The sequence below is a fragment of the Apium graveolens genome, chromosome 6 (genome assembly GCF_009905375.1).
Source record: "Apium graveolens cultivar Ventura chromosome 6, ASM990537v1, whole genome shotgun sequence".
Lineage (NCBI taxonomy): Eukaryota > Viridiplantae > Streptophyta > Magnoliopsida > Apiales > Apiaceae > Apium > Apium graveolens.
The window spans coordinates 135,640,959-135,654,034 of NC_133652.1; the positions used below are offsets into that span (position 1 = coordinate 135,640,959).

The 13,076-nt window shown below is 33.8% G+C and overlaps 2 protein-coding genes across 2 annotated transcripts; one reads left to right on the plus strand and one right to left on the minus strand.

The window, feature by feature from the left end:
* The first annotated feature begins 6,594 nt into the window (after positions 1-6,594).
* On the plus strand, positions 6,595-10,027 carry LOC141667742 (beta-xylosidase/alpha-L-arabinofuranosidase 1-like). Its single transcript, XM_074474351.1, has 6 exons — positions 6,595-7,094; positions 7,346-7,651; positions 7,753-7,922; positions 8,063-8,163; positions 8,261-8,602; positions 8,695-10,027. Exons 1-6 carry the CDS (start codon positions 6,621-6,623, stop codon positions 9,720-9,722), a joined length of 2,421 nt encoding a protein of 806 aa, XP_074330452.1. The 5' UTR covers positions 6,595-6,620; the 3' UTR covers positions 9,723-10,027.
* A 520-nt stretch (positions 10,028-10,547) lies between these two features.
* LOC141667858 (glyoxylase I 4-like) lies at positions 10,548-11,733 on the minus strand. The gene is made up of 3 exons (XM_074474492.1): positions 11,492-11,733; positions 10,972-11,306; positions 10,548-10,847 (listed from the first exon to the last, which is right to left on the minus strand). Exons 1-3 carry the CDS (start codon positions 11,692-11,694, stop codon positions 10,756-10,758), a joined length of 630 nt encoding a protein of 209 aa, XP_074330593.1. The 5' UTR covers positions 11,695-11,733; the 3' UTR covers positions 10,548-10,755.
* Positions 11,734-13,076: the final 1,343 nt, after the last annotated feature.

Genomic DNA, 13,076 nt, shown 5'->3' on the forward strand with positions numbered 1-13,076 from the left:
ATAAAAATAAGGATTCTGTGGTTTATATTTAACTGTTCTATTCCTAAACTCTGATTTGGGAGGAACAATATTTATCTCCTTATTCTTCCTGTAAGAATTTGCAAGATGATTAGTACTACCACAGTTCAGGCATGTCTTCCTAGGTGCATTGGGATTAGTTTTATAAGTACCATTTGCATTAACACCTACTTTACCATTCCTGTTTTTCCTAGGCATTTTCTCCTTATATTTCATGTGTAATTCCTTCATCTTTTACTTAAGCTGTTTCTGAGTCATTAAACCAATATTTACTGATCTTTTGTGAACTTATTCACTCTTATCAGTATTTAAGTTTGATTTAAGTGTTGAGGTTGAACCTACCTCATAAATTGATTTAACAACATCAACACTTGAATTAAACTTAATAGGCTTCAATTGAATCTTGTTCAGTTTAACCTTATGATCAGTATTTGTTGGTTTAATCTTCTCAGTTTATTTTCCATTTTTCTTATCAGAATTAGATCTATTTGCATATCTTAATCCTGATCCCCTACAGCCATTTTCTAAAATTTCCTGAGTTGTTTTTCCTGAGTTAGTCCCAAGCTTAATAACCTCTCTTTATTTAGCTAACCCCTTTTCTAGATAAGTGTGCTTTTCTAACTGTCTTTCTTTAACATAAACAACATTATCTCTTTATTTTTCAATTTCTAGCACGAAAAGTAACTCAATTTCTAGGTGATCATTCCTTTTCTTTAACTCAGAGTTTTCACTATTGATTCCATTATTCTCTAAGGTTTGATCTTTATATCCAACATGTAGAGATTTAAGAAACAATCATAATTCACAGATATAATTAGTATAAAAAATAAGTGTGGTTTGAGGTACCTTTAATTTAGCAGTGTCAGCCTCAGTTTTAGCATTTGCCATGAGGGCATAGTTAACACCATCATCTTAATCTGATGAATCATCCCAGTTTTTCTTCTTTGTGATCAAGGTATGCTTCTTCTCAGTCTTTGGTTTTCTGCAGTCAGCTGCAAAGTGTCCAATTCCATCACAGTTATAACACTTTTCCTTTGACTTGTCAAATTTTTCAGTCTTTGATTCCTTCCGATCAGTATTTCTTCTACCATTTCTCTTATCATAGTTTGAGGAACTGGAACCCTTTTTGGAAAACCTTTTCCCTTTCTTGAAGTTCTTGTAGACCATCTTCTTGAAGCTTTTAACCAATAGAGCAACCATTTGTTCCATGTCTTCATTGTTGTCATGATTACTATCAGTATCTAATTCACTATCAGTATTTGAATCATCATCAGAGTTTGATGATTCAGTATTAGACTTTGCAATTATAACTTTTCCTTTGGAGTGACCTTTTCTCCTAGCTTTCTCCTTTGGCTTCTCTTCAACTTTAAGTGCAACTGGTCTAGACTTTGATCCTTTTCTCTTACTTCTTTCCTCCATCTCAAGTTCATGAGTTTTTAACATGCCATAGATCCCATCTAGAGATATTTCTTCAAGTTCATAATTATCCCTTATTGATGTGACCTTAAAGTCCCACTTTTCATGGAATGCAAGTAGAAACTTCAAGTTGAGTCCTCTTGGTCATATTCCGTGTTGACAAGAGATAAGTCATTCAACAGCTTTTAAATCTAATCATAGATCTCAGTTAATGACTCATTGTCTCTTGAGTCAAAGTGCTCATATTCCTGAGTAAGTACCGTCCTCCTATTTTTCTTGATAGCAAAAGTAACTTGACACTTTACTTCTAAAGCATCCTAAATTTCCTTTACTGTTTTACATCCAATAACCCTATTGGACATAACACTATCAAGACTGCTATGCAAGATATCTCATTATTGTGTCTTTCATGATTGATGATAGATCCTCTACAATATAGTCCTTCTTTGGTTTATCAACCATCTTTTCTTCTTGACCACCAACTGCTACTGCCAACTTTATTGGCCTATGAGGACCATCATAAATCCTGCTTAGATATTCAGGATCTGTAACTTCCAAACACATGGCCATCTTAACCTTCTAGATTGAAAATTCATGTATCTTCAAGATTAGAACCTTGATAGCCTCATACCTACTCATATTGTTGTTAATCTGTGTTGTGGCTGGGGTGGTGGTGGATTCTGTTGTGGTTCTTTGTCTGCCATTAAAAAATGATTTTCAGATCTTAAACTGTTTGTATATCAACAGCAAGCTCTAATACCAATTGTTAGGTCCGTAATACAATTGTAGAGGGGGGTGAATACAGTTTATGCAAAAAAATCGATAAAGCTTAACAGAATCAACATTTTTTATAATAATCAGATAAAAACTGTTACAAAAGTACTCTCTAAAAAAGATGAACAATTATCCTTAAGTGCTGCTAGGTTATCTGAAAGATATAATAATTCGTAACACTTATAGTGTAAACCTAATATGTGCTTATATAGTGTACACTTATACAATCAATAAGGAATCCTATTCTATTACAATAAGGAATCCTAATACATATCCATGTATGATTGCTTCTGTAAGTAAAGTCCTTCCCCGCCTTGAGTTCTGCAATCCCTTTCCTTCTTTGATATCTACTGATGTGACTAAATCCTGATCATCAAATGCTGATCATCAAATACTGATAAACAAGTACTGGTGATGTCACCTTCAGTAAATCTTGATATCAAATACTGATAATAAACTCTGATAATTTATATACTGACATCATCAATTTTTTCTAACATATTGACAACCCTAAGATTAAGTTGGTTGATAATCAAAATCTGTATTCAGTAATTGTATTCCTTGAGTTTGTAAAAGTGTTTAGTAGATTAGACTGGGGGGATTTTTCAGTGAGCAGTTTCAACCTAAGGTATAAACTCTGGAAGAAGATCAAGTCATGATCATGCCTCAGAGAAAAGATGTAAAAGTTTGGAGTTGAATAATGTTATTTTATGAAAAATGTTCTAAGTCAAGATATCGACAAGTCACAGATCAAAGTTTATCGAGAAGTCATTCGAGAAGTCCAAAATAACTTGTAGAGAAGTCCCAAAAGATATCGACAAGCCATTTCTACATGTAGAGATCTCAAATATCGATAAGTCAAATGAAGATATAGAGAACTAGAGATATAGACAAGTCAATACCTCATATAGAGATCTCAAAGATATCGATAATTTAAATGAAGATGTAGAGAACTAGAGATATCTACAAGTCAATACCTCATATAGAAATCTCAGAGATATCGACAAGTCAAAATTTGTATGTAGAGATCCCAGAGATATCGACAAGTCATTTCTGCATGTAGAGAACTCAAAGATATCGAGAAGTCAAATTCTTCACGTAGAGAACTCGAGATGTCGACAAGTCAAAAGCCCATATCGAGAACTAGGGATGTCGACAAGTTATTCTATATGTCGATAACTAGAGACCTTGACAAGTCATTTATATGTGTCGAGCACTCGAGATATCGATAAGTCATTATACTTATCGATATGTCAGTTCTCTATAGAACAAAAGGAGATCTCGACATACTATCTCAAATTCAGATTACAAACAAGTTCATGATTTAAGATTATTAGTCAACAAACAATTCATTCACTGAATTGGAAAGTCTACAAAAGCAGCATGAAGAATACAAGATCAACGGTCAAGATTCACTAGACAAAGGATGGTCACAGATCTACAAGATTCTGCACAGATATGTTAACACCAAAAAAGGAAATAGACAAGGTTGCTTTAGAAATTGGTTTAGTACATTTTAGTGAAAGTTTTGTAAACCCGTGTTGCTAGTCTATAAAGCATGCATGGGTCCTTAGTATAGAAGTAACAAACAAATCTAGAAAATCTTTTATTCTCTCAAAATAGAAGCTGAGTTCTTATTATTCAAGAACACGGATTTATAGCAAGACAAACTTAATTAATACAATTAAGTGAGTTTTTGATATTGTGTCGTGTGTGTTTTATTGTCAAACATTTTATCTCTACAATCTTAAGCTTCTTTGTTCACCAATTATCCAAATTGTTTTAAAAGGTAAATAATATCCAAGAAACACATTCACCCCCCTATGTATCACTTTTCTGTGTATTCAATATCTAATAAAAACAATGAGCCAACTCCTTTTTAATGACTCAATACCAGCACAATCATCACGAGTAATAATCATATCATCAACATATAAAGCCAAGAGAATATGACCTGCACTCGTATAATGAACAAATAAAGCAGAATCATGATGACTAGGATGAAAACCAAGTGATATAAGCACATTGGAAAATTTCTCAAACCAACAACGAGAGTCGTGGACCATAAAGGGTCTTACGAAGTCGACAAACATAATCAGGTCGATAAGGAAAATCGGGAGGAGGTATCATATAACTTCCTTATGTAGATCACCATACAAAAAAACATTTTTAACATCTAACCGAAATATGTTCCATTTAGAAACAAAAGCAACTGCAATCAGCGTACGAACCATCGTCATCTTTACAACAGGTGCAAAGGTCTCCTTAAAATATGAGAATAGCATTTAACAACAATCTGAGCCTTATAGCGTCTAATAGAACAATTAGATTTAGTCTTAATCTTATAAATCCAACGACAATCAATAATATGTTTCCTGGTGGTAAGGGAACCAAGTCCCATGCATGTGTCTGATGTAAAGCAGTAAGTTCTTCAGCCAAAGAGGATCATGGACATCATCTTTATAAGACACAGGCTCAGATAAACCGTGAACAGATGCAACAGATTAATCAAAGGAAGGAGAATAAGACGAATAAGAAAAATTAGAAAGTCGAGTGGACTTACGAATACGAGTAGACTGACGAGTGAGAGGTGAAGAATCCAAAATCTTAGGAGAGGATTGAGTAGTCGTATAAGGAGGTGTAGATGAGGGAGTTTGAGATGTCTCGGGAACTAAAGTACCAGAATTTGTGGGCGTAGTTTGCTCAATATCGGAGTTAAAAGGATCAATACAAATGAGATCTGCATGTGTCATATTATGAAAACTAGCAGGGACAGAAAATATGAAATATGTTCAAGAAACACAACATGAAAAGAAACATATAATTTTTGCCTAATATGATCAAAATAACGATCCTTTCCGACTGACACCATAACCCAAGAAAACAGACAAAACAGATTTAAGAGTCAAGTTTGTACGCTCAACATGAGGGAGAAGAACAAAACAAGTGGAACAAAAAAATGCAACGAGGAATAATCTGGCACATTTCCATACAATTTCTGAAAAGGAGATAAACCTGAATTATAAGAATTAAGAATCATACATAAGGATCTAAGCGGACAACAAGAACGAGCAAGGTGCTTTCACAATATGACGATCGGCAACATCATTTTACTGAGACATGTATGTACATAAGATTTGACGTATAGTCATATCACAATCTATTAACTAGCGACAGAATTCATTAGAAATGTATTAAACCCCAAATTACAACGAATCTTATCTTAATTATCTTTGTTACTTGAGTAATGACAAGTGTAAGGAAGGTCAAATTTCACCCTCAAGATAAAGGTCAATGTGAACAGATCAGTAGCATCCGCATGCTCATTTTGCGTTTTGAAATTAATTATTTTTATATTAAATTAGAAAATTAGTAATATGCCCTGTAATATTCGGGACTTAATAATCATTAAAGTGACAAGAAGTGAAAGGAAATTGATTCACCACAAGAGAGAAGAATGAGATGGTTTTCTCTACATTTTCTTTTTCTGAAACAAGATAGATTTCTCTAAAGAACATTTTATGATTCATTTCTTAGGTTAATTTTTCATGTTCAATAAATTTAATGACTTTTAAATTGCATACAAAATCATACACCTCCCATTATTAAATTAATATGAAGGTACATGTGTAGAGGGACTGTATGATAAATTTTAATTATTGGTCTGAAATAATTATTTGAATAAAAGACTTATATATAAATTTATAAGCTGGTAGTATATTAATACAAAATTAAAACTTTTTCGTTTCAAAATTTTTGTTAATTTAAATTGTGTGACAAGGGAAAGCTAGCTTTTTCTTAAATTGTTAGTTTTACCCTGACAATTTTTTTGTTAGTTTTACTCTTTGGTTAAAACTTGATACATTTCACTTTGCAAAATTAATAAACTGCCCTTTATAGTTAATATAATTTTAATGTTTATAATTTCTCTATTTCTCCCTAATATGTACATTACACCAAACCAAACTCAACCAGATAATATAGATCATATGCAATCTAATTCAACCAGTAATACTCACTGTTAAATTATGTTCTTTTAATCAAAGTAGAATTAAAACATTGTACTTGTAATGATATTTTTTTATTGAAGATTCAAGATTGTTTCAGTGAAAAAAGTATAAATTGACTTGGTGTATTAAAGGAAGCTTTGTATGATATATAACCACCTGGTCTCTAGGATAACAATATGATTAGATACATGCACATATATGTTGTTGTGATGATCAATAAATATCTCTGGTTGTTTGTTTGTTAGGAATTTTTTTGGGTAGTTAGTTAGCAAAGTTGAATATTGACCTGCATGTAATCTATCACGGATAGATTATAGTAGCTACATACTCTCTATATATATGCACTGCAAATTGTGAAGTATGTTGCATATTCACATACTATCAGAGTAACTCCACACAACAATGGCCAAGCTTAACTTCTTCATTATGTTCACTTTCTTTATTGTTTTATGTGATGCTAGAACCACTCCTTCAACTACTTCCACTACCTCAACCATTATTGACAAAAAATCTTATGGAAATTTTAGTGGTCATGTATGTGATCAGGAAAGGTACTCCAAGCTTGGAATGGAGATGAAAGATTTCACTTTTTGTGATGCATCTTTGTCGTATGAAGTCAGGGTTAAAGATTTGATTGATCGAATGACACTCGAGGAAAAGGTGAGACAACTTGGAGACACGGCTTATGGAGTTCCAAGATTGGGGCTACCGTTGTATGAGTGGTGGTCAGAAGCTTTGCATGGTGTTGCAGATGTTGGACAAGAAGGCTCTAAAGCTACTTATTTTGATGATGTTGTGCCTGGAGCTACAAGTTTCCCTAATGTCATTAACACAGCTGCTTCTTTTAATGAGTCTCTCTGGAAAGCTATAGGAGAGGTATGTTACAATCATCCCTTTTACAGTTTATTCATCATAATAAATACTTAATTAATCTGATTCACAGTTGCAAAATATATTTTGGTTTCTATAATGATGTTCTCTATCTTTGTTCCCTTTAATGGCCATAAACAAATGTAGTACTTGTTCCCTTTAATGCCCATTGCCAGGTCCAATTCCGATGGTAACAAAGGAGCTCTTACTTTTGCTTTCAAGTAATTTAGTGCATGTTTTATTTACTTATAATGTAGGTGGTATCAACGGAGGCAAGGGCAATGTACAATCTAGGACATGCAGGATTGACATTTTGGAGTCCAAATATCAATGTAGTACGTGATCCTCGATGGGGACGAGCTCTGGAAACACCTGGGGAGGATCCTTTCGTTGTGGGAGTTTATGGTTACACATATGTTAGAGGTCTGCAGGATATTAAAGGAACTGAAAATGCCACTGACTTGAATGCCAGGCCTCTAAAAATTGGTGCTTGTTGTAAGCACTATGCCGCTTATGATCTTGATCTTTGGCTTGGAGCAAATCGAAGAACTTTTGATGCCAGGGTAAGTAAAATCTCATGAGATAGAACTATTTCTAATTGTTATAATATCAAAAACATGATTTTGTGTTGTTGTAAATTCATGAGTATGTTTTTGGATGCTAGGTACATCAACAAGATATGGTTGAAACATTCCAAAGGCCATTTGAGATGTGTGTAAAAGAAGGTGATGTAGCTAGTGTTATGTGCTCATTCAACGAAATAGATGGAATTCCGGCTTGTGCTGATCGGAATTTACTTACTGATACTTTTAGAGGGGAGTGGAATCTTCATGGGTATGTTTACAAAAAAATTAATATGGTCCTTTTCATATGTATTTGCATTGTCATATGTAACATTCATGAATAGATCATAAGATTTATAACTTGATACATATTCTTGGTTTATCTTTCTTTTCTTTTTTTTATATATGTAGGTACATTGTCTCAGATTGTGATTCAGTTAAGGTAATGTTTAAAAATGAACAATGGCTTCATGATACTCCAGAGGACGCTGTTGCACAAGCTTTAAATGCAGGTAAATTGTAGTATTTCTTTACAATTTTTTTGTGTCATTATGTGTAAGACGTAACTATACATGCAGTTTTTTGATTAATTATGTATTTGTCACATAGGCCTAGATTTGGATTGCGGATTTTACTACAAGAATTACACAGGAAATGCCATTGTACAAGGGAAAGTTAGGGAAACTGTGATAGACAATGCACTCACAAATTTGTACACTGTACTTATGAGACTTGGATGGTTTGATGGAAATAAGGAACTGGAGTCTCTGAGAGAGAGTGATATTTGCAGTGAAAAAAATATTGAATTGGCAACTGAAGCAGCTAGAGAAGGAATCGTTCTTTTAAAGAATGCCAATGATACTTTACCTTTAAATCCTCATAAGCACAAAACTATTGCAGTTGTTGGACCTCATGCTAATGCTACTGAAATCATGATCGGAAATTATGCAGGTAATATGAATAAACAAATGGTAATCTGTGTTTCATGTTGGTGTAATATCGATTTGATAGTTGAATGTTTGTTTGTGATATCACATCTACAGGTGAGCCGTGTAAATATACATCTCCCATTGATGGTCTATCAATGTATGCAAAAGTGAATTATCAAATGGGGTGCGGAGATGTTGCTTGCAAGAATGAAAGCATGATTTATCAAAGCATGGAAGCGGCAAAAGATGCAGATGCAACAATTGTTGTTGTTGGTTTGGCCTTGGAGTTTGAGAGAGAAGAACATGATAGAACAGATCTTCTTCTTCCTGGATACCAACACCAATTAATCGAACAAGTTTCAAAGTTATCTAAAGGTCCGACTATTGTTGTAGTTATGTCTGGTGGTGTCGTTGATGTCACACACGCTAGAGATAGTAATCATACTCAAGCAATGCTATGGGCCGGTTATCCTGGTCAAGAGGGTGGTCGGGCTATTGCTGATGTTATATTCGGAAAACACAATCCAGGTGGAAGATTACCACTTACATGGTACCCAAGTAATTACACCGACACGTTGCCAATGACATCGATGCAATTAAGGCCACACGATGGCCTGGGTTTTCCGGGCAGAACTTACAAGTTTTACAATGGCTCAACCGTGTTTCCATTTGGTCACGGTCTCAGTTACACTCAATTTGTTTACAAATTGAAAAAAGCAACACGGAAGGTTGATATTAAGTTGAGCAAATTCCAACATTGCCGAGATCTGAACTATACCACTGGTATGTACAAGCCTCCATGTCCTGCAGTTAAGGTTGAAGATATGAAATGTGATGAACACATTGAGTTTGAAGTTGAGATTTATAACAAGGGAAGCAGAGATGGGACGGAAACTGCAATAGTTTATTCGGTACCACCAAAAAATATGGAGGGAGTTCATATTAAACAAGTTGTTGGATTCAAATCCGTCTTAATTCATGCCAAAAAATCCGCGACTGTCAAATTTGATCTGAATGTGTGCAAGAGCTTCTTCATTGTCAATTACAACGCTTACCGCCTGCTACCATCTGGACAACACACGATTATGATTGGAGATAAAGTATTGTCATTCCCAGTTCATATCAAAATTGAGGATCATTAGATGAAAGTTCAATAGTCTTTTATTAGGAATTAGATCTTGAGTATTAGGAGTTGTTAGAGTCTGAATAAATGTAGTTGGTAAATCAAAGTAGGAAACATGTCAGTATTATTGTCTGTATTAGTGTTTCAGAGTTTAGTTAATTTAATGGTATCCATAATTGAAGCTGGTTTCGATATATTTATGTGCTGCTATTCTCATGTGAACATACCAGGGTCCAATTAATAATGCAAGTATTTAGATGATCTAATTTTAAAAAATATTAAATGATGATACAATATGAATGTGACGAATGACACTTGAGTGAATGTAATCAGTGTTCTAACGCCCAGAATTGTTAGTAGGGAAATTTAACATTGTTCCTAAAGAACATCATTTTGATTTCACATTTATGAGATGATATACAAAGACAGGTGGGTGATTAAGCACATGAAATGGTACTGCTTATCTTTTTTGTTTTTTTGATTTCCTCGTCATCCTCAAATAGGTCTCGCTAAAAGGACCGATAAGTATATAATGAATCAGCCTTAACAAGTTAAAGCTTGGTTGGGTTGCAAACACTTGGATTACCTTCAACCCATGTTCTCTATTTAGGCTGAAATCTCGCTACTTACTAATTTTAACTTAAACTTTTATACAAACTTATGTGCTAATATATTTTTGTATTATTCACATTTTCATTTACATTTCTATTCACGTTTCCCTTAACAGGATTAGGAAGCATGATCCAAATGGGAATTTAGTTCTAATACTTCCACTGTCCGCATCAAAGCATGATGTAACACTTTTGATTTAGATCTAGATGTATGTTGTAACAAAATAAACAGTTTTAATTTGGAACTTTAAAAAAAAAGAAAAAAATAGTGTTGAATTTAACTTTAATATACAAACTCTCTCAGGGAATCAATCTCTAAAACCTTTGCAAAACTCTCACACTAACAGATAGCTAGGTACTTGAAACACTAAAATTTTCATTAAACCCAAATTAACTACATGATTTAAAGTCTTTAAACATTTTGCAATGCGTAACAAAATCTTAAAAGTAAAGGTCCATCATCCCCGCAGCCAAGTTTTCCATCATTGCAGCCTCAACTTCCCTGCACATCTGCCCTTGAGAACTCATTTTTCCTGCAATTTATTCATTTTTAGTTTTTCCACCAATTCAATAAATTGAACCACACTCAATATATAACATGCATGGACTAGCTGTACATACTTTAATCAAATCTCAAAAATGAAAATTACAACTTACCACAAGTTGGAAAGTTTTTGTTAGGAGGAGTTGACTTTGGAATAGGGCATGAAGCAAGACCAGAGAGAGGAAGAATAGGCAGGTTCTGGCAATTGCAAATTTCAATCATGTAACCATCTGGATCATGAAAGAACAGTTGATCCACCATTATGCCGCCTTCGGATACCACTGCAGTCACATATTCGATGTTCATCGTCTGGAGTTGCTGGATTATAATGTCCATGTTGGTGCACTGGAAGGAAATGTGGTTATCTTTGGGATTTATTTTTTGGCCTTTGTTCGTTGCTGCATTTTTCACTTCCAGCAAATGTATGCCAATCCCATGATTGAACAACCTTCAAAATCAATAAAAACTTCGATAAGTAAGCATGAGTGGCGGAACAGCTTCAAGATTTAATTATAAATAAGAGTAAAAGGTGCATATAGTACACAAAAGTGAGAGTTTTTAAAATTCAGTATCCCAAGTCCGTGATTCGTAAAATGTTGACATACAAACATGATTAACATGATGACTGCTTACCATGCACCTTCGAAGTCAAAGGAAGAAGGGCGCTTGACAAGTACAAATCCCAACACATCCTCGTAAAATTTGACAGAGGTGGCTACAGATTTGCAGACGTAGGAAACATGATTCAAAGCCAACAATGGCATCTCATGCTTTATTGATGATGAAAATCCGTCTAAAATCTTCTCCACTTCTCCATTCTCGATTTCTTTACCCATCTCTCTAATACTTGTGAATATCCAGGAAGAAAGAATGTAATGAAATGTGTGTGTAGCTTTATGGCTACAAGTAAGACTACTTATAATGAGTTGAGAGACTAGCTAGCTGCCAGCTCATTCCAACGTGAGAAAGACAAAGCAATGCTTATTAAGCAGCTTCTTATTCTTATCCACGCTAGCTAGCTAGCTAGCCTCTTCCGGTCCGGCCCATGTATATTATTCAATCGATGTGGCTACGCGTACTGGGATTTTACTTCTCATTTTTTCATTTTTTCTTGGGCAAAACAGACACATGTTACATGTATGATGTATGACATGAATAAACAGAAACGCCCGTGGCCGAGCAATATTAGTTATCAGAGATAAAGATTTACCAAAACGTGACAACTATGTTTAACTCGTTAAAACTTCCATTTTAGCTGTGCTTCTTCGTCAACTTGCCCATTGTCAGCTTCAAATGTTGCTTTATTTTAGAACACCTTAACATATCCCGGATCATGACTTTATGAGTTTAACACCCCTAACATCCTAAATTCAATTTTAGGTGGATGTACAAAATTCGCATACTTGTGTCATCATATTCACAGGCTTGACGGGAAGCGCAAATGATTTGGTAAAAATTTTCATGATCAAATATTACAGGATCACAGAATCAAATGTTCATACCAATGGTCAAGTTAGGAGTCTAGTAATTAATCGGTTTCGTATTAACTTAGTGATAGGCTAACTTGTATTTGTACACAAATTCGTGTAACACCATAATTTGTAGCTAGAACAACTTTTTATAATACAAATACAAAACTTTTAATTAAATTGGATATGTAGCAGTCTACTTACTGTTTTCTTAAGCTAGCTTATAATATGTCAAATGTATTAAGTATATGGAAGCAAGATTTTGAATACACTCAGCTAACTAAAAAAAAAGAGATGATAAATGAGAAAACGCGACATTGCAAGAACAAATTTCAACACTCTGTATATTTCATTAAATATGATAAATTCTGGGTACGTGGATTTGACTAGGATACACTTCACCATTAAAAAAACTATTTTGAATTTATATGTACAATATACATTTAATCAAAATAACTAAAATACTTGAGGACTTATTTATTGTATAGTCACAATTTTTGAACTCGATTCTCGTTTCCAAAAATTTGTTAAAATATATATTTGAATAGTAGGACTGACATTTGCAGATGCCCGAAACATGTAAAAATTTTAGATTTTATATGAATTTTAATTTTCAGGGAGGTACCAATTCGTTATATTTTTGTGAAAAAATGATCAGTAACGATAAATTATGCAAAAATAGATATCACGATACAATATTTCATAAGAAAATCTTAAAAATTGTCGCCCTTGTATTACTAATACAAAAA

What these genes read in the sequence shown, in the direction of transcription:
- LOC141667742 (XM_074474351.1), top strand. Translation starts at nt 6,621, where the DNA reads ATGGCCAAGCTTAACTTCTTCATTATGTTCACTTTCTTTATTGTTTTA. An exon ending in TCTGGAAAGCTATAGGAGAG is followed by an intron (nt 7,095 to 7,345) that starts GTATGTTACAAT and finishes CTTATAATGTAG; the next exon opens with GTGGTATCAACGGAGGCAAG. An exon ending in GAAGAACTTTTGATGCCAGG is followed by an intron (nt 7,652 to 7,752) that starts GTAAGTAAAATC and finishes TTTGGATGCTAG; the next exon opens with GTACATCAACAAGATATGGT.
- LOC141667858 (XM_074474492.1), bottom strand. Translation starts at nt 11,694, where the DNA reads ATGGGTAAAGAAATCGAGAATGGAGAAGTGGAGAAGATTTTAGACGGA. An exon ending in TTTGACTTCGAAGGTGCATG is followed by an intron (nt 11,307 to 11,491) that starts GTAAGCAGTCAT and finishes TTGATTTTGAAG; the next exon opens with GTTGTTCAATCATGGGATTG. An exon ending in CAAAAACTTTCCAACTTGTG is followed by an intron (nt 10,848 to 10,971) that starts GTAAGTTGTAAT and finishes AATAAATTGCAG; the next exon opens with GAAAAATGAGTTCTCAAGGG.